This window comes from Pyrenophora tritici-repentis, chromosome 2, assembly GCF_003171515.1.
Source record: "Pyrenophora tritici-repentis strain M4 chromosome 2, whole genome shotgun sequence".
NCBI lineage: Eukaryota > Fungi > Ascomycota > Dothideomycetes > Pleosporales > Pleosporaceae > Pyrenophora > Pyrenophora tritici-repentis.
In genome coordinates, this window is record NC_089391.1 from 2,398,696 (window position 1) to 2,416,735 (window position 18,040).

Below are 18,040 nucleotides of genomic sequence, written 5' to 3' on the forward strand. Positions count from 1 at the left end.
CAATGCACATGTTTCCGAGCAGCATGTGTCTAGTCATCAACCCTTATGTTTGCGAATTAGCAATGCACTTGATTTGAACTCTGTTTTTCTGCAAAAGCTCGTTATAGAGTGGGATGCCAATATGGTTGGGATGTTGGATCCTGCCGTTTGCATGCCACACTCCCGTCTATGCGTCACGAAAAAGACCTTGGCGCTGGTTGCGGCGACCTTTACGCGGTACCATGTGGATACGCGATGTTTGTTGTGGGGCGCTTCATTGGCGCATCTCCTCGTACATGCAGTCTTGACGTTGAGTTGAGTGTGCCTGTCGTCAACGATCTAGAGCTGGCCGCGCCGGCTAACCGGTTGCGGAAACACCAGAGCCGTGCTATGACAGCGTGCGCTTACCCTTGTCTGGCAATCAACTCCAATGATCCAGGGTGCTCTAAACTTTATCTATCCGAGGCGGGAGCTAGGATCGAAGGATTTTGCAAGAAGGCCACATTTTTCCCTCACCTGGTCCTGGGGCAAGGGCATTGAGAGTGCCATGCCGTTGTAGAGATATCGATGTTACACCATCAGCCCTGCATGCGTATGACAAGAGTTACTACTCGCTGGCAATAGTACCCACCAATGCAATCCTGCCTCAACAGCTCCCGCAGGATTTCTCCCATGGAACCGTGGGAGATTGTATAGTGGGGATGGTGTGATTTGGACGATTGCCCCGCAGTTGGAGTGATCTCTCCACACAAAGAGAGGCTCCATTTTCGACACTAAAGGGGTTGGGCTTGTGCTACACCGATTTGTCCCTGGCCGGAATACTGACTACGACGATGATTCACCTTTGTCTAAGCCTGCAAAGCCCATATTTGCATGGACAAAGTGCATACCCCACGTAGCGGAACCGGGTTTTCCCGCGTGAAAGACTCTGATCCTAGAGTCATTTCATCATGGCTGCCCAGTACGAGTCTAGTCTGGCTCGAAAGGATGTGGTACCAAGTCCAAACAACAAGGAATCCGCGATTGGCCGCATCATGAACGAGAATAACGCGTATGCTTGACGTTCTCTGGAGCCATCCGGCGTCTGTGAGCCAATTGAAAGTCGGCGTGGACCGTAGACTATGTTAGTAGTTGACGATGACATCGGCCTGGTACCGTTTATATAGCATAGCCATGTCCGTACCCTGAGCCTGCAGAACTCAACGTATCTCATTACCACATTTTCCGAACTCTTTCAACATGTCAGATCTCAAAGCTTCAGTTGTCGAGACCAAGAACGGCTTCCACGTCGAGGGCTACGAGAAGATTGAATATGACTTCACCTTCCTTGATGGCGTCTTCAACCCCGCCAACAACAACCTCGCTCAGTGTTACGAGCGCTGGGGTCGTTGCCTGGCCGTCATGGACTTGAACATCTACAACGTCTACGGCGATGAGATGCAAAAGTACTTTGACCACTACAATCTTCCCTTGACCATCCACAAGACCATGATTGGTGAGAAGGCCAAGTCAATGGAGACCCTGCTCAGCATCGTCGATTCCATGACCGAATTTGGTATCATCCGAAAGGAGCCTGTACTTGTCGTCGTATGTTGCTTGATCGAATTGGTCGGTTGCTAAATGCTAACGCTACTAAGGGAGGTGGTTTGGTGACTGATGTTGCTGGGTAAAATATAACTCTAAGGCACTCTGGCCTGACTGCGTTGTAAGAATAGAGCTAATTCGTATTGAAGATTTGCTTGCGCTGCCTACCGAAGGAACACCAACTTCATCCGTATCCCTACTACGGTCATTGGCCTGATCGATGCTAGTGTCAGCATCAAGGTAGCCGTCAACTACGGCAACTACAAGAACCGTCTGGGAGCATACCACGCCCCCATGCACACATTCTTGGATTTCTCGTTCCTGAAGACTCTCCCAGAGGGTCAGGTACGAAATGGCTTCGCAGAGTTGATCAAGATCTCAACTTGCGCTCACAAGCCAACATTCGACTTGCTTGACAAGTACTGCGAGAAGCTGATCACTTCGCGCTTCGGTCGCGAGGGTGACGACAAGGAAGTCCTCCAGGCTGCGGATGAGATCAACCGTGCTGGTATCCACGAGATGTTGAAGCTCGAGACACCCAACCTACACGAGATTGGTCTCGACCGTGTCATTGCCTACGGCCACACCTGGAGTCCTCTCCATGAGGTAAGATTGTTGCTATTGGTGTATGAAACTCTTCTAACGTCTTCCTAGCTTTCCCCTAAGGTTCCTCTTCGTCACGGTCATGCCATCTCGATCGACATGGCATACTCAGCCACATTGGCCAACCAGCGCGGTCTGCTCAGCGATGAGGAACATAGGAGGTTGTTGAACCTGTTCTCCAGGGCTGGTCTGTCTATGGACCATGAGCTGTTCGACGAGGACATGCTTGACAAGGCCACCAAGGCCATCCTGAAGACTCGTGACGGTTTGCTCCGCGCTGCCGTACCGAACCCCATCGGTACCTGTGTCTTCTTGAACGACGTCACTGCAGAGGAGATGAACAAGGCTCTGCGACGACACAAGGAGCTGATGAAGGAGTACCCTCGCGATGGTGCTGGTCTCGACGCCTTTGTCGATGCCTCTGACACTGGCTACACTATGAACGACAAGCCCGTAGAGGACGCCATGCGCGACTCGAAGAAGGTGATGAACGGCATGAGTAACGGTGCCGTCAACGATACCGCCAACGGCCATGCCAACGGATTCCCCAAGGGCCTACAGGAGGTCATGGTGAACGGATATGAGAACGGTTACAAGAACTAGATAGTGACATAGCTGCGAATAAGTCCGACTAGGCAAGCACATGTCAGGTGGTGGGGGGGCTCTTCGAGCAACGGTACTTTCGTTATCCAGAGGCGATACGCCTCATATTCGTCAGCTACCCCAAGAAATAAAATACAACTTAGTTCACACACTTTACCATCACATCGCATGCCTGTAGTGTTGTTGAGCTGGAGTTGGCATTGCGCTGCTTCGTTTCCGACGTTCTTTGCAAAGGTGAATGTAAGCTATGTGCGGTGTGACAATGTCGCTGCTTGTAAGACTACATCAAAAGCAGGACACACAACGTGAAGTGCGAAGATGTATTGTGGTCTGATGATGCTCCAGCCGTCGCCGTTCTCTTCATGCCCCTCCCAACCGTGCCCGACGTCCGTGCTAGTGCCGACAATTTGCCGGCTTGGCACGCGTGGCAGAATAAAAGCCTGCGCAACCTCGTCCTCCTCTTCTGTTCCTTGATCAAAAATTGCACGATCCCAGCCACGACTATCAGAACATCTCTGTCTTTTAGTTGCCAGTCACTACGGTGGCGTGGGATCGGAGAAAGAACTTACTCCTGTAGGAAGCTGGCTTTTCGTTGGGTCATCTTCAGTGATGGCGATGGAATGTCGGTGTCGATTTATTGGGAGAACATACTTTTGTGTGCGTGGAAAATTTGCGTAAACGCGCTGCTTTGTTTGAACTGTCGCCTTTGTTGCAATCTTGCACCATGGTCTGGCCATATTCCTTGACTATAGGCTCGTACAAGCCGTGTTCTCATCAAGTACGCGTATCTGCACTCGCAGAAGGCTCCGGGCACGGCCAGGCCTATCATGTAGGGTATCTTGGCGATTTTGATCGTTGTGTGAGTTGCTTGACAGTGTGGATAAGCAGTGTCTGGCGCATTCAGTGACGCCTATACACTGGTATGTCGAGTATTTCATGTCACCCGGGTGTTCATGACAGATCTCATCATGTATGATTGTCATTATTTCGGATATCTCTGATCGTTCGATGGCATCATCTTTGATGCCTCGGCGTCATAATCATCATGCCTGTCTCATACCGGCTGTTAATTCTATGCCGTATAGTACATCAGCTTCCCTCAAACCATGCGCCTTCTACGGGATCGCAACCTTAACATCGTCCTCGTAATCAACGTCCTTGATCCCATCCTTCGTTATGACCTTCACTAGCACGCCCTTGAAGTCGATGGGTAGGCGGCGCTTGAGCTCCTCTGTGCACATTCGGAGAATCTTGATGCCCTGTTCGTAGTCGATGTCGGGGTGGTGGTGCTTGTCGAGCAGTGAGAGGCAGTAGTACCTAAATCGTATTAGCATGAACACGGCGGCTTGGGAACTTTAGAGATCGAGAATGACATACTGTGCATAACCATGTGCCGCATACGGGAGCGATGCCTGACTCGCCAAGTAGTCGATCCAGTACAATGTAGGTTTGTCTGCAATAGTGTCGTATCCTCCGAGCAGCAGGTTGACGGTGTAAGGTTTCCGTGATCTCAGCGCTTGTGCAAGCTCGCCTCGGACGAAGTTGGCTGTGGCAGCAGGCGACAGCTCCATGTTGTTACGCATGGAGTACAGCTGTACGTTTGCTTGGATGTACTCGGCGAATTGAACTGCACCACAGTCAGCTACCTCTGGTATTTCACACTTAAGGTGCTTCTATATATCGTACCAGTGTCACCAGCTTCACCAGAGAACGTCATCAAGGTGTGGGTGTTGAGAACGCGGGTTTTGTCGTCTGAAGCCTTTAGGATGGTGGCGCCTCGCATGGCGGCTTTAGATGAGGCGATCAAGGTAAAGTCCTTGCCCGTTATGCCTAGAAGAACCTCCCTGCGTAGGAGTTAGTAACTGGAGGCTTGTCTTGACGATATCTCTTACATGATGACGAAGTTGATGTGGTAGTTGGGGGTGTAGGTGTCTCGGCAGGTGGTTTTGGAGGGCTGCACTGAATATTGGGGTCCGAGATTTAGATGGCGTCAGACTCTCAACTCGGCAGCAGCGTTAGAGAAAAGCAGAAGGTGGTTCAGTGGAATTGCTGAATGTGGATGGGCGGAAGGCAGCTCTCAGCGTCGCGGGCAGTCGTGTAGCTGAAGCTTGGGCCATGTAGAGTCTTGGCGACTTCTCTACCACTTGGTGAAGGGTCGACTTGTAGCTGCAATCATCTTTTTCTTCGTTCAAGAGCGTAAGTATAGGGTCGCCCATGAGAGAGTAACATGGTACTCGAGGGCACAATAAGGAGTGAGGCGTCATCGGCTTTGGTACAGATCGAACAGATATCAGAGCAATACCCCATCCATAACACTGCCTGGAGCTGCATTACCTGTCTACGACCTGGAACGACCTGGAAACGTCTCATGATGGAAATCTTCAGGATGCTCGGCCGTGCAAATCACCGTGCGGATGCGCATTGAATCTTCTCTACCTGGTTGCCTCACTGCAAGCTGGACATGTCTGGTTTGATAGCTAACCGCCTGTTATTTTTGTACCATGCTCTCGAACACAGGCTTTCTTTCCTGGCCAGTCAAGTCCATTATAAAGCTGGAGGATCATGGACCCTTGGAAAATACCTCAAGTCACTACATTCACCGGATGGCTCGCGACCGCTTCCTCCTCGCACCACGTGCCCTGTGCTGAAGCTCTCTCTGCCATCCTGAGCACGGCCAAGCCATTTAGCTTCGCTCTAGGCGAAGTGCTGTTTTGCACCTTCCAACTTTAATTGGTATTCTTTGGGGAGAGTGGCCACGTTCGATGCTCCGGTGTCATCTAGGCCACTACGGGTGACGAAAGAAGCTGCGCGGGAAGATCACCCGTGCATGAACGGCGTAAGGCGCCAAGAACAGCTGTTCAATTGTGCCGTTGAATTGTACCCCCCAAATATTTTGCTCGGGACATTCGCGTCCTCCCACATGGAATGCTTTTGCGATAATGTTTATGCATGCCGTTACGAGAGAGACCGTGGCTGCCAATGAGGCAGCAGCGTCATAGCGGGGCTGAATGCTGAACGACCCCTCCAAACCTTGCTGGACTTATAAGCTCTGGAACACCCCACCCAAACAAAACAACACCGAGCTCATCTCTTACATACAACTAGTAGGTCAATTTTTCTCCTTGGCTTTCTATCCGCGGCCGGACTTGATGATCCGCGCTCCGACCTGCAGCTATAACTCCTGCCTTGCACTGTTACCGCTCTCCAGCTCATCCCAATTGACTCCTCAACAGCATCAGCCAACATGACCATCACAAAGATCCACGCCCGCTCCGTCTACGACTCTCGGGTATGTGTATTTCATCGAAAAGTATCAATTCATCCCTAATGTTTATAGGGTAACCCCACCGTCGAGGTCGACATCGTCACCGAGACTGGACTGCATCGCGCCATTGTCCCCTCTGGTGCCTCAACCGGCTCGCACGAGGCTTGCGAGCTCCGCGATGGAGACATGTCCAAGTGGGCCGGTAAGGGTGTCACCAAGGCTGTCGCCAACGTCAACGACACCATTGCCCCTGCTCTGATCAAGGAGAAGCTCGACGTCAAGGACCAGTCCGCCGTAGACGCTTTCCTCAACAAGCTCGATGGCACCAAGAACAAGACCAACCTCGGCGCCAACGCGATCCTTGGTGTCTCAATGGCCATCGCAAAGGCCGCAGCCGCTGAGAAGGGCGTCCCTCTCTACGCACACATTTCCGACTTGGCTGGCACCAAGAAACCATACGTCCTCCCTGTACCCTGTAGGTGTTCCTAGCATCTCGTCTGATGACAATATGCTGATTCTATAGTCCAAAACGTCCTCAACGGTGGCTCACACGCCGGTGGCCGTCTTGCTTTCCAAGAATTCATGATTGTTCCCTGGTAAGCTGAACCCTGGTCATGCAAATACGACACGCGCTAACATGCCACAGCGAGGCACCCACATTCTCCGAGGCTATGCGCCAAGGAGCTGAGGTCTACCATAAGCTCAAGTCCCTTGCCAAGAAGACCTACGGACAATCAGCCGGAAACGTTGGTGACGAGGGTGGTGTCGCCCCGGATATTCAAACCCCCGAGGAGGCTCTTGACCTCATCATGAAGGCCATTGAGGAGGCTGGATACACTGGCAAGATCAAGATCGCTATGGATGTCGCATCCAGCGAGTTCTACAAGGCCGATGAGAAGAAGTACGACCTCGACTTCAAGAACCCCGACAGCGACAAGAGCAAGTGGCTCAGCTACGAGCAACTCGCCGAGTTGTACAAGTCCCTGGCCGCAAAGTACCCTATTGTCAGCATCGAAGACCCCTTCGCTGAGGATGACTGGGAGGCTTGGTCTTACTTCTTCAAGACTTCAGACTTCCAGATTGTCGGTGATGACCTGACTGTCACCAACCCTGAGTTCATCAAGAAGGCCATCGAACTCAAGTCCTGCAATGCTCTCCTCCTGAAGGTCAACCAGATTGGTACCATCACCGAGGCCATTCAGGCTGCCAAGGACGCTTTCGGTGCTGGTTGGGGTGTCATGGTTTCTCACCGTTCCGGTGAGACCGAAGACGTCACCATCGCTGACATTGTCGTCGGTCTGCGAGCTGGTCAGATCAAGACCGGTGCGCCAGCCCGATCTGAGCGTCTCGCCAAGCTCAACCAGATTCTCCGTATCGAGGAGGAGCTCGGCGACAATGCCATCTACGCTGGCAACAACTTCAGGACTGCCATCAACTTGTAAGCGATTGATGGGAATCAGAGTACCGAGAGGACCTGATATCAAGCGCTACAGAAGTGTCATGATTAATGAAGCTTGAGAGCGATGAGATATATGTATACAAAGCACAATGACATAAAATCTACGCCCCCATGATTGATTCGTATGTGATGTCTGCTTGTCGTTTTGGTAGTCTTTCGAAGTTGGTTTAGTTTTTGACAGTTACGCTTGGGGTAATGTGAGTTCCACCAAAACAGAAAGAGCAAGAGTTGAAATTCGAGATGAAATAACAATGGGTAGGCCCTTTGGGTAACATTGAGTTTTGGGCGGTTGCTAAAACGGACCCTTGGAGTGACTGTACCCTCTGCCTTTTTAAGGAGGGTGGTTTGTAATAGTGGATTTTTTATGCTTGTTTGGGTGGGTTGAAGAGGATGGGATGGTGAGAGAGGAAGTTGGGTGTAGTGTGGGGGTAGAGTATGGATGAGGTGAAGACGATGCGGCAAGCTTGTGATGGGGGTGATATGTGGACACGTACGTGAACACGCACGTGAACACGCAATAGAGCAGAGAAGACAAAAATCACATGAGATAGAGGAAAGGATGACAGAGCAGAAACGATTATGGAAGACATTGTGAGATGTGTGTAAACTTCTCATTGATCATGGAAAGGCTCGGTTCCCAATTATCATTTAGCACCTTGTTATGTTATTCATACATCTTGTTCGGCACTTGAAATCATCATATTCGTGAAGATGCTCGTCCGCAATTTACCCATCGCAATCTCTTAGTCTCTCTTGAGCGGTGTAAAGGTCTCGGCTATGCCATCCTTTGTGATGATCATCATCTGCAGTCCATCACCAACCTCGATATGCCTCTCGACTGCGCTGGTAAAGGCATCCCGTACCAGATCCTCGACATGATCCCGCGGCAGCGGCTGTGCTTGTTTCGACTTGAGCTCGTGACCGGTTCCGCTACCGGGCTCGTACATGTTCTTGAAGTTGACCTGGTTGTCTAGGAAAGGCATGATAAGAGATGCCGCCGCACCAGCTGCCCTACACTGCTCCCTCTCGTAGCTGCCGACGGGGTCGTACGAGTACAGCGCACCCTTGCCCTCTTCATCAAGACCACCCAAGATAGCGTGGACGTAGTAAGGGAAGAATCGCTTGTTGTAGAGAATGTGACTGAGTCGTTGTGCGCATGCCGAGACGGACATGGGCTTTCCATGCTGGTACTTGTACATCTTGACAATGGTATCGAGACGTTCCTTCAACGCATCACCGTCTGCAGCAAAGCCGACAACTGACAGTACGATCCTGGCACCCTTGTTTTCTGGTCCTTCGCCACCGATCTTGAATAGCTTGGGTGCGTATCGTGTGTTGATGTTGTAGCCCGAGGTGGAACGTGTGTCGCCTGCGAGGATGGTGAAGTCGGCGCCCGAGATGCCTAGTGTTGAACCACCGTTGTCCGTGTACCTATATACAGTTGGAAATGTGGTTTGGGGTCATAGCAGATATTACATACGGGTAGAAACCATGTTGCCGCTCGCCGGAGGGGACAGTTGTGGGGGTTTGCTTGAATGAGTAGCCTGGACCGCCTTGTGGAGGTGCACCGGTGTAGAGCGCTGCCATTGCAAGTGTGTAGGGTTGGTATATGGAAAAGCTGCAAGGGTTTTGTTGTCGAATACTCGGGAGGGTAGTCAGTTGAAGGGGCGGCTCTGTTGTCGGGGATGAAGCTGTAGTACGCGGAGCTCGAATGCCTGGAGCTCCATGCGCTAATGTCTTGGCGCTGGTATGGTAAGAGCATACCTTGACTGACATAGTCACTCTTTCCATAAAGATGACGTTCACATCTTGAATTGTAAATTCAAACACATCCTATCTTCGCTAATGTACATTATTTCGGAAAGTACATTCCCTCTACTTCCGCTCCTTCGACTTTGACCGTATCCTCTTTGGAGATCTTGAGCTCTTCAAGCTCGCATCGTCTCGTCCCCTATGCTCTAATTCCTTGCGCTTTCCTGTAGAGGCTGATGCAGAGACGAATTCGACAGCCTCTCTTGGCGCCTTAGACTTGGCCTGCTCCTTTGCTTTCGCAAGGTCCTTCTGTGAGGCCTTTAATTCCTCCACATAAGCCCACTCCGGAAAGACTGATGGTATCGCAACGCCATCTGATAGCGTAGAAGCGTATGCATCCTCCTCGCTGACTCCCGCAAAGTCCAGCAACTTTCGCAAGTGTCCAGGATCGCGCAGCACTGAGGAGCCTTCCAAACGTTGATTGAAGTGCTGTCCTTTTTTCTTGAGATCTAGGAATTGCGCAAACTTCTTCGTCGCTCTTTGAGGCGGCGATCCCGGCGGTGAAGGCGGTATATCAAAGTTCGGTACGGTAGGTAGTGTGAGGTTCTGGATCAAGGCGCGAGTGGTTGTGTAAGGTGAGCCTGGAGCAGCATCGTTTGGCGAATCATCTTCTGTAGGTGGCGGCGATACTGTCGGGCCTTGAGCGGGACCATTCACTGGGCCTGAGGAAGCAGAAGGCTGTTGGAGGGACGCAGATTCGGAAAGAGGTTCTGGCGCGGGCGCAACTGCTGTAGGGATGTTGGTCAACTCTATATTAGTAGCGATCGGGCCCTTGAGCTCATTTACGAGTCTCACCTCTGGCTTTGTCACCTGAACGACTTCTTCCTCGTCACTATCCGGGTAGTCAATTCCGAGCATGTTTGGTGCGCAATGCTTGTAGACGATCATCTTGAATTGACCTCAGTATACGGAGCTTGGGCCAGCCGCCATTGCTTGGCGGGCGAGCTGCGCAACCACCGACTGCCTACGAGCATCGTGACAACAACCTCGCCTCTGAACCCACGCTGAGTCTTACCGTCGCCGCCAATTCGACATACATCTCCCTCTCTCTCCTTCAGCTTCACCAACAGTCCCCACAATGAACCACCTCCCGCAGGCTTGGGGCCGTGTATGTCACCCGCCCGCATCAAACAGCAGCAGTACTAATGACTTTATCATAGCCCAGAGACGATGTATACGGCGCCTATGACCCCTCACATTTCTCAGCTGCCGGGCCGAACCAGCACACTCAGAGCCCCATTGTGACCGGAACCTCGGTGCTTGCGGCCAAGTTCAAGGATGGCGTAGTCATTGCGGCGGACAACCTGGGTATGGGCTGATACGGAGCGAAACCAGATATCTAGGCTGACGGTTGGAAATAGCTTCATATGGTTCCCTCGCACGTTTCACCGACGTCAAGCGTCTACGAAAGTTCAACGACGAGGTTGTTGTAGGCTTTGGCGGCGACGTCTCCGACATGCAGTACCTCGATCGCTTGCTTAATTCGCTCGACATTCGCGAGAACTACTCTTCATCCGAGAACTCGCTCAACGCAAAGAACCTCCACACCTACCTCGCCAAAGTCATGTACAACCGCCGATCAAAGTTCGACCCGCTGTGGAACCACATGCTCATCGTAGGCATGGATGGCGAGAAGAAGCCCTTCCTTGCAAGTGCAGATCTTCTCGGTACCACCTTCTCATCACCTTCGCTGGCTACCGGCTTCGGAGCACATCTTGCTCAGCCAATTCTGAGGACAATATTGCCAGACGAGGCAGCGGTGGAGAATGTCACCAGGGAGCAGGCTGTCGAGAAGATTAAGGAGTGCATGAAGGTTCTCTTCTACAGGGACGCTAGGAGTATGGACAAATACTCGATTGCCGTCGTCACAAAGGATGGAGTTGATCTGGACGAGAATGTGAAGCTGGAGAACCAGAGCTGGGCCTTTGCGGACAGGATCCGGGGTTACGGTACTCAGACCGCATAAGATGGGCGCTTAGAACGTTCTGGTCGCGGCCAAAGAGGCTATGGTGCTATTCAATGGCAGCATTACAAACGATAGATATGAATGAATGTACCATTAACGGTCTGATTAAGTCGTTGTCCGCCATCGTTTTAAAGCTCCTGTGAGCTTCTGTCCGACGGGATTGGCTTTGTGTACCTTTAAACATTTAGTAAAGCAAGGAAAAGAAAGGACCGATATAAGCAAAGTGGGGTCTCCAAGCTCGGCTTACCAAGAGTGGCATACGAAGTTAGTGTATTGCGGGGGGATGACTTGATATCTCCACCTTGAAATAGTGAAGCTGTTTGTACGTCAGGAGTGCCCACGTATTTATAAGCCACTTGGCCTTGACTATATCAACAAGCATATGTAAGAGTCTCATCATCTAGTCTTTGCTCACACTTTCTATTGCAATGTCTGCTCCGACGCCTTCATCGGGACAGAGAGTGGTGTTTACGGGTGGTTCTGGGGTACGTACCTTTCTCATACTTCTACTACCAGAATAATATCATGACTTTACTTTCTTATTCTATCGACACTTCATCCCTCTTTCACTCGTCCAAAAGCCATCTCAAGATATACATGTCACATATATCCTCCTACACACCACCACACAACTAACACCCTCCTCCCCACCCCCTAGGTAGCAGGCCGCCACGTAATATCCTACCTCCAATCCCATGGCCACACAATCCTTAACGTCGACACCGTGCCCCTCCCCTCCCATACCAACACATCCAACCCCCCAATCCACACCCTCAAAGCCGACCTAACCGACGGCGCACAAGCCTTCAACTCCCTTTCCAGCCACTTCACCATCTCCGAACCCTTCCCCAGCGCGCCCCAGTCCCCCACCGCTGTCGTCCACTTCGCAGGCATCCCGCAACCCATGCGTGTCCCGGACAACGAAACCTTCCGCATCAACACCCTCTCCGCGTACAACATCCTCGAAGCAGCGTGTAAACTCGGCATTCGCAAGATTATCCTCGCGAGCAGTCTAACATGCTACGGTGTCACGTACGCCGAAGGCGACGCAGACTATGCCGAGTTTCCCATCACAGAGACGACGGCAACAACCCCCAGCGACGTCTACGCCACCAGTAAACTCTGCATGGAAACGCTTGCCGCAAGTTTCGCAAGACGGTTTCCTGGGACCGATATTTACTGTTTGCGTATTTCGGCGGTTATCGAGCCGGAGCGGCATGAGGAGAAGTTTAGAAATTATATGATGTATCCCGAGAGGTTCAAGGTGCATGCGTGGAGTTATACTGATGCAAGGGATTTGGGGGGGATGGTGGATGCTTGTTTGAAAAAGGACGGGTTGGGATATCAGGTTTTTAATGCGGTTAATGATGAGAGTACTGTGCATGAGAGGGAGGGGGGTATCGAGGAGTGGTTGGGGAGGATGTGTCCAGGTACGAAGATTACAAGGAGCATGGGGTGGAGGGAGAGTCCGGTTTGTAATTGGAAGATGAAGGAGATGCTGGGGTGGAGGGAGGAGTTTGGGTGGAGGAAGGTGCTTGACGGGGTGGGGTGGGTTGATGAGGTGGCGCAGGGAAAGAAGAGCTGAGTTTGTTGGGGGGGAGAGAGATAGAGGAATGTGGGATGTTGGTTGTTGATTTTGTAGATATTTCAGCTTGGTCATTATATCTATCTCTAACTTCTTTTTCGCTTTTGAGTCTATCATCGAAACATATCTTCAAATACTTCGCTTCGTCTTCATTGGCAGCATGAACAACGATCATCTACGCCTTCTAACCATCCGTCTTCTTCTTCCCCTTGAGCTTCCCAAAAGCCCCAAACCCAAACTTCCACCCCTTGATGCGAATGCTCCAAATGAAAAAATACACCAACGCCCAATTACTAATGCAAAACGCCAAAAAGATGCCAAAGTTACGCCACTTGTCGCTAGCCTTGACGTGGAGAGTAGAAAGATAGTCATCACCAACACTATAAGGACAGTACTGGCACCCAGTCGTAGCATCGGGGTTAACAAGGTATCCCGCCGCTTGCGAGGCAAAGCTACCAGCATAAGACGAGCACGTCTGGCCCGGGGGCGCGTCGAAAACGGCCGTCTCGCTCTCCCGACACTGAACTGGGATACCGGTTAAGGTAGCTGAGAGAACGCCGCCGATCCAGTACGTGGATGGGTTGAGGTAGTAGATCCAGTATCTCCAGAACGCAGGCATCATATCATACGGGCGTACGATTCCGTTGAACAGACCAAACATGACGAAGAAGAACGGGAGGACGTTTGAAATGACGGTGAAGCTGGGTGCGAAGGCGCAAATCCACTGGCCCCATGACGAGATGAAGATGAAGAAGAGCATCGTCATCAAGAAAACGTACCCGGATGATGCGCTGTCTGTTGGCATGCCGGTGGGGAAATACCAGAGCACAAAGTATAGCACGCTGGATACGATGGCGATAGGGACTTCGGCAACGACTTGAGCAGTGGTGAATGCAACCCAGCCGTATATGCGCGATGGGAGTTCTCGTGCTTGCCACAGTGCCATGTTTTGGTAGAATTTGGGTACCACGGCGTTGACAATGGTGGGCGGGATGAGGATGATTAAGAAAGGACTGAACATGCGGTTCTGCAGGTCGCCGACACTGTTGCCGAGTTGCCAGAAGGTGAAACCGTTGAAGATTCCGATGATGACCGCGACGAAGAGTTTTCCGTAGAGGTAAGAAGGGTCGCGCCAGTATTGCGTAAAGGTACGTTTGGTAAGCATGGTGGTTTGCTCCCATGTAGAGGCCGCAAACTCTGACTCCTCCTCTGCGCCTCCATCCTGTTTTTGGCTTGCAACGGCCTTGCTGCGGTCTGCCTTGATGCGTTCAATTTCCTTGAGCATCGCCGCGTTGTTGTCAGAGTTGAGCCATTCCTCGTTCCAGTTGATCTTGCTACCGTCCTTGCGTTTGATGGGCTTCGCCGCAGTCTCTAGGATGAATTCTGCGACGTTCTTGCTCGGTGGGCATTTTACGCCGCGGTCCCCAAAGTACTTGATTACATCCGAGCCATTCTCGCCTACGGGTCCGAAGTAGAATGTGTTTCCGCCGGGGTTGAGGGCAAGTATCATGTCGAATTGCTGAATAAGCACACTGCTCGGCTGATGAATGGTGCAAAGGATAGCTTGACCTGCCTGTGCGAGCTTCTTTAGAAACTGAACGATTGAGTATGCGGAGTTGCTGTCGAGACCACTAGTGGGCTCGTCGAGGAAGAGAAGTAGCGAGGGTTTCGCGGCGAGTTCGACACCGATCGTCAGACGCTTCTTTTGCTCGACACCTAAGCTCGAAACCAGTGCATCTTGAATCTCTTGCAGCTCAAGTAGGTCGATGATCTTGTTGACGTAGTCGAGCTTCTCCTGCCTAGGGATCTTCTTGTCTTGACGGAGAATAGCCGAGAATTCAAGGGCTTCGCGAATTGTCGCAGTGCCATCATGAAGATCCATCTGCTCACAAAAACCAGTACCTCGTTGGAAAGACTTTCCAAGGCCCAAGCCATCTACAAGAAACTCTCCAGACACCACACCACTCGTTTGGCGTTGCGATAGAGTGTTGAGTAGGGTAGACTTGCCAGCACCAGAGGCACCGACCAAAGCAATCATGACGCCTGGCTTTGCGTATCCATTGACTTTGTTCAGTAGCTTGCGTTCGCCTCCCTGGTAAGGAACGGTATATTCGACATCGCTCCAGGTAAAGACACTCTCACTGCTCGAGATGGACTCCAGTGTCTCCTCTTCGTGTGCAGCGGTGTCAGAAGAGCTTGAGGTAGACTCGCCCGCAACGACCTGCTCCTCGTCGGCAGGAGCCTCTTCCTTTACAGCCTGTTTCGCACGCTTGTTCTTGGCAAAGACCAGCGCACCGCCACCTGACTGCACAAAAGAGACAGTCTCGGTTGCAATCACCGTCACCAAAAGATAGAGAATCGTGAAGGCAATAAGGACACCAAAGTTGCGCCAGAGATTCGATCTCGAATAGCTGAAAGACACATCGAGATAGTCCGCGCCAGACACGGTGTTCGAGTTTGGTGACGCACCCGTCAAGCTGCATCCCTGATACGCGGCGTCAACACCCGGTCCCTGAGGTACCAATTGACCCGGGGCGCACTCCATGATTCGATCAGAGAACTCATTCGTCAATACCGCTTCGAAGGAGTACCCTACGGGGTTGACCCAATAGAGCCATCCGAACCAAATATATTTAGTCAATAAGTCTGGTTTGGGGATAACGTAGCCGGTGTATATGATGAGAAGGTTGAGAGCGAGACCGGCGAATCGGACAGCGTCGTCGATACTAGGCGAAAGTGCGGCAAACATGCGGTAAAGTGTCGTGATGCAAAAAGTGGTGACGTAGATGAATAAGAAGTAGATGAAGAACTTGGAAACGTCCACATCAAGTCCAGTCATGAAGTACATTATAATTGCTAGACACATTAGTAAATGCCGTATGAGAGGATAGAAAGCGAAACTTACAGAACGGTATCACTTGTGCAAGAAGCAACGGAAAGTCCTGCAGTACACGTGCAATTACCACGGCACTAGGTCTGTAGAAAGCATAGTCCTCATGCCTCTTGACCACATTTCGGCCAGATACAGCCTTCATGAGTTCCGATAGCTGGAGCCAACCTAAAAACAGAATAGAGAAGAAGCCGGAACCACCTCGCGAGAAGGCTCCCGACGTGTCAAGTGCTTGACCGTAGAACAAGGAGCCGACAATGAGACCGTTGGAGAGAATGATGAAGAATTTCGTGTAGAGAGTGGTTTTGTCGCCCCATGTCAACCAGAACTCTCTTTGCGTGCAGGCAAGCACCTGTCGCACAAAAGAGACGGTAAAAGGGCTCTTCTTGCGCACAGTCTTGCTCTTGCTTTCACGCACTGCTCCTTCAAACTCTTTTGCTTGCACGAAGTCACTCCTCTCCAAGTCGCTCTCGTACTCTCCAACCTCTCTCAACACGCTCTTGTACATTCCACTCTCTCTGAATGCCTTCTCAAGCTCCTCTGCCGTTCTCGGTGCCTTGTCCTCAAATCCAGGACGGAATTGGCGCTCCGTGGGGTCAGTGACAGCGGTGAGAAAGTCAGCAGTGGTCTGGCGTTCAGGGCATTTGAAGCCAAGATCCTCAAAGTATTGCTTTGCAGCACGTGCGGGTCCCTGGTAGATGCAACGACCGGCATCGATGACCATGACCTTGTCCATGACTTCGTAGATCTGTTCTCCCGCCTGGTAGAGCGTGACGAGTGTGGTGCGGTTGCTAATGTCGGTCATAATGCGCAGTGACTTTGCATAGTCGAGAGCAGTACTGGCATCGAGCCCACGGGTGCTATTGTCCCAACAGACGACTGTGCTTTTCGTGGCGAGAGTCTCCGCGATGGAGACACGTTTGCGCTCACCTCCACTGACACCCCTGACATATTCATCTCCAACCTTTGTGTATTTGGTGTGAGATATACCAAATACCTTGAGGAGCGCATCAAGTATGATAGGAATCTCATGTTTTTCGTGCTTTTTCGTTTTGGTAGTGAGGGCAAACTTGAGCGTCTGCCAAACATTGAGATCGGCCATGTGAGAGTCATCTTCGGGGTTGTAATTGACCTCACCCCTAAACTGCTTCTTCTGCTTGTCGGCTGGTATACCGCCGTATGAAACGTCACCTTCGACTGCAGCGTAACTCTCCCGGTTATTCGCGATGGCCTTGAGGAAGGTCGAACATCCGGATCCAGGACGTCCCAGCACAAGCATCATCTCTCCATCCTTGACCACGCCAGTGAAGTCGTTTATGAGTGTCCTCATCTGCTTGTGCTTCCCAAACTTGAGCGCCGGAACGAAGTTTGAGACGATGCGGTAAAGATCGGGACCGAAGGTGCCCAAGACTGCATCAGGCAGAGTTCTGGCGAATGAAGCTGTAGACCCTACGCCTTTGACGGTGAGGTTCTTATAGATGACACCAACTTTCTTCGCTGATTGGCCATCCTTGCGTTTCTCAAAGTGCCCTTCACGCATGAACTTGTCGAGCTCGAAGTCATCCTCCTTTTCATCTCCCGCGGCGTTGCCAGGCTCTTCAGGCTCATTGTCATGCGTATGCTGGCGTGTGGCTCGATGTTGGTTATGGCGTGTACTAATCCTGCTCGCGGTCCTCGAAAGGGCATTCGATCGCTGTGACTGTGCACCATGTGATTTTGATTTGGAGAGTGATGCAAGCTCTCCTCGCAATACCTCCAGATCCTGTTCAGCTGCATGTGTGTCTAGCCTTCCAGCATCACGTTCGCCCCACGTCCCAGAACGTGAAAGGCGCTTTCTGTTGGGGCTGTTGGGACTGTCGTCATCGCTTTGGTCATCCGAACCGGCGACCTCTTCTCTGCCATTGCGGATGTAGTCGTCTTCGTGCCATGGATTCCGGCGACTGTCTCGTTCTGCGGGTGCAATTGCGGATCCCCACATGGTGTAGGTGTATTATAAAGAACGTAGTTTGGCAACGAACAGCCACACAAAGAGAATGCGAAGGAATTGCAAACAGAAATGGATAGAGGGTGCAGCAAAGAGGTCACTTGCACCGGAGGAGTAAAAAACGCGTCTTGATTGTTGTTTCTTGTGACGAAAAAAGTACTAGGCCCTTGAGTCCGGGGCTACAGGACATACATGTTGACAAATCCGAGCAGCAGAAGACATCGGAGTCGGAGCTAAAGCGGTAACTTCGTCATTTATAAGCTTTGATACCGATTGGAGCGGTGCCAAGGAACTAGATAGCCCACACAGA

At 51.5% G+C, this 18,040-nt stretch overlaps 9 protein-coding genes across 9 annotated transcripts; 5 read left to right on the plus strand and 4 right to left on the minus strand.

Moving 5' to 3' along the window:
* Positions 1-929: 929 nt before the first annotated feature.
* PtrM4_063700 (uncharacterized protein) lies at positions 930-1,040 on the plus strand (the record flags this gene model as incomplete). The annotated part of the gene is made up of 1 exon (XM_066105636.1): positions 930-1,040. The coding sequence occupies one exon, from the start codon at positions 930-932 to the stop codon at positions 1,038-1,040; it is 111 nt and encodes a 36-aa protein (XP_065964263.1).
* Positions 1,041-1,218: 178 nt separating this feature from the next.
* PtrM4_063710 (AroB, 3-dehydroquinate synthetase) lies at positions 1,219-2,769 on the plus strand (the record flags this gene model as incomplete). Its single annotated transcript, XM_001933085.2, has 4 exons — positions 1,219-1,566; positions 1,617-1,645; positions 1,713-2,169; positions 2,218-2,769. 4 exons carry the CDS (start codon positions 1,219-1,221, stop codon positions 2,767-2,769), a joined length of 1,386 nt encoding a protein of 461 aa, XP_001933120.1.
* Positions 2,770-3,884: 1,115 nt separating this feature from the next.
* Positions 3,885-5,139, minus strand: PtrM4_063720 (PRE1, 20S proteasome; the record flags this gene model as incomplete). Its single annotated transcript, XM_001933086.2, has 5 exons — positions 3,885-4,086; positions 4,147-4,396; positions 4,456-4,613; positions 4,662-4,723; positions 5,104-5,139. The coding sequence occupies 5 exons, from the start codon at positions 5,137-5,139 to the stop codon at positions 3,885-3,887; spliced, it is 708 nt and encodes a 235-aa protein (XP_001933121.2).
* An 874-nt stretch (positions 5,140-6,013) lies between these two features.
* On the plus strand, positions 6,014-7,476 carry PtrM4_063730 (Eno, Enolase; the record flags this gene model as incomplete). The annotated part of the gene is made up of 4 exons (XM_001933087.2): positions 6,014-6,058; positions 6,107-6,509; positions 6,558-6,630; positions 6,681-7,476. The coding sequence occupies 4 exons, from the start codon at positions 6,014-6,016 to the stop codon at positions 7,474-7,476; spliced, it is 1,317 nt and encodes a 438-aa protein (XP_001933122.2).
* A 760-nt stretch (positions 7,477-8,236) lies between these two features.
* PtrM4_063740 (PRE1, 20S proteasome) lies at positions 8,237-9,080 on the minus strand (the record flags this gene model as incomplete). Its single annotated transcript, XM_001933088.2, has 2 exons — positions 8,237-8,924; positions 8,974-9,080. The coding sequence occupies 2 exons, from the start codon at positions 9,078-9,080 to the stop codon at positions 8,237-8,239; spliced, it is 795 nt and encodes a 264-aa protein (XP_001933123.1).
* Positions 9,081-9,368: 288 nt separating this feature from the next.
* PtrM4_063750 (putative hcngp protein) lies at positions 9,369-10,193 on the minus strand (the record flags this gene model as incomplete). The annotated part of the gene is made up of 1 exon (XM_001933089.1): positions 9,369-10,193. One exon carries the CDS (start codon positions 10,191-10,193, stop codon positions 9,369-9,371), a length of 825 nt encoding a protein of 274 aa, XP_001933124.1.
* Positions 10,194-10,383: 190 nt separating this feature from the next.
* PtrM4_063760 (uncharacterized protein) lies at positions 10,384-11,271 on the plus strand (the record flags this gene model as incomplete). The annotated part of the gene is made up of 3 exons (XM_001933090.2): positions 10,384-10,413; positions 10,466-10,613; positions 10,667-11,271. 3 exons carry the CDS (start codon positions 10,384-10,386, stop codon positions 11,269-11,271), a joined length of 783 nt encoding a protein of 260 aa, XP_001933125.1.
* Positions 11,272-11,699: 428 nt separating this feature from the next.
* Positions 11,700-12,856, plus strand: PtrM4_063770 (uncharacterized protein; the record flags this gene model as incomplete). Its single annotated transcript, XM_001933091.1, has 2 exons — positions 11,700-11,756; positions 11,930-12,856. 2 exons carry the CDS (start codon positions 11,700-11,702, stop codon positions 12,854-12,856), a joined length of 984 nt encoding a protein of 327 aa, XP_001933126.1.
* A 184-nt stretch (positions 12,857-13,040) lies between these two features.
* PtrM4_063780 (CcmA, ABC-type multidrug transport system, ATPase component) lies at positions 13,041-17,724 on the minus strand (the record flags this gene model as incomplete). The annotated part of the gene is made up of 2 exons (XM_001933092.1): positions 13,041-15,712; positions 15,762-17,724. The coding sequence occupies 2 exons, from the start codon at positions 17,722-17,724 to the stop codon at positions 13,041-13,043; spliced, it is 4,635 nt and encodes a 1,544-aa protein (XP_001933127.1).
* Between the last annotated feature and the right edge of the window lie 316 nt (positions 17,725-18,040).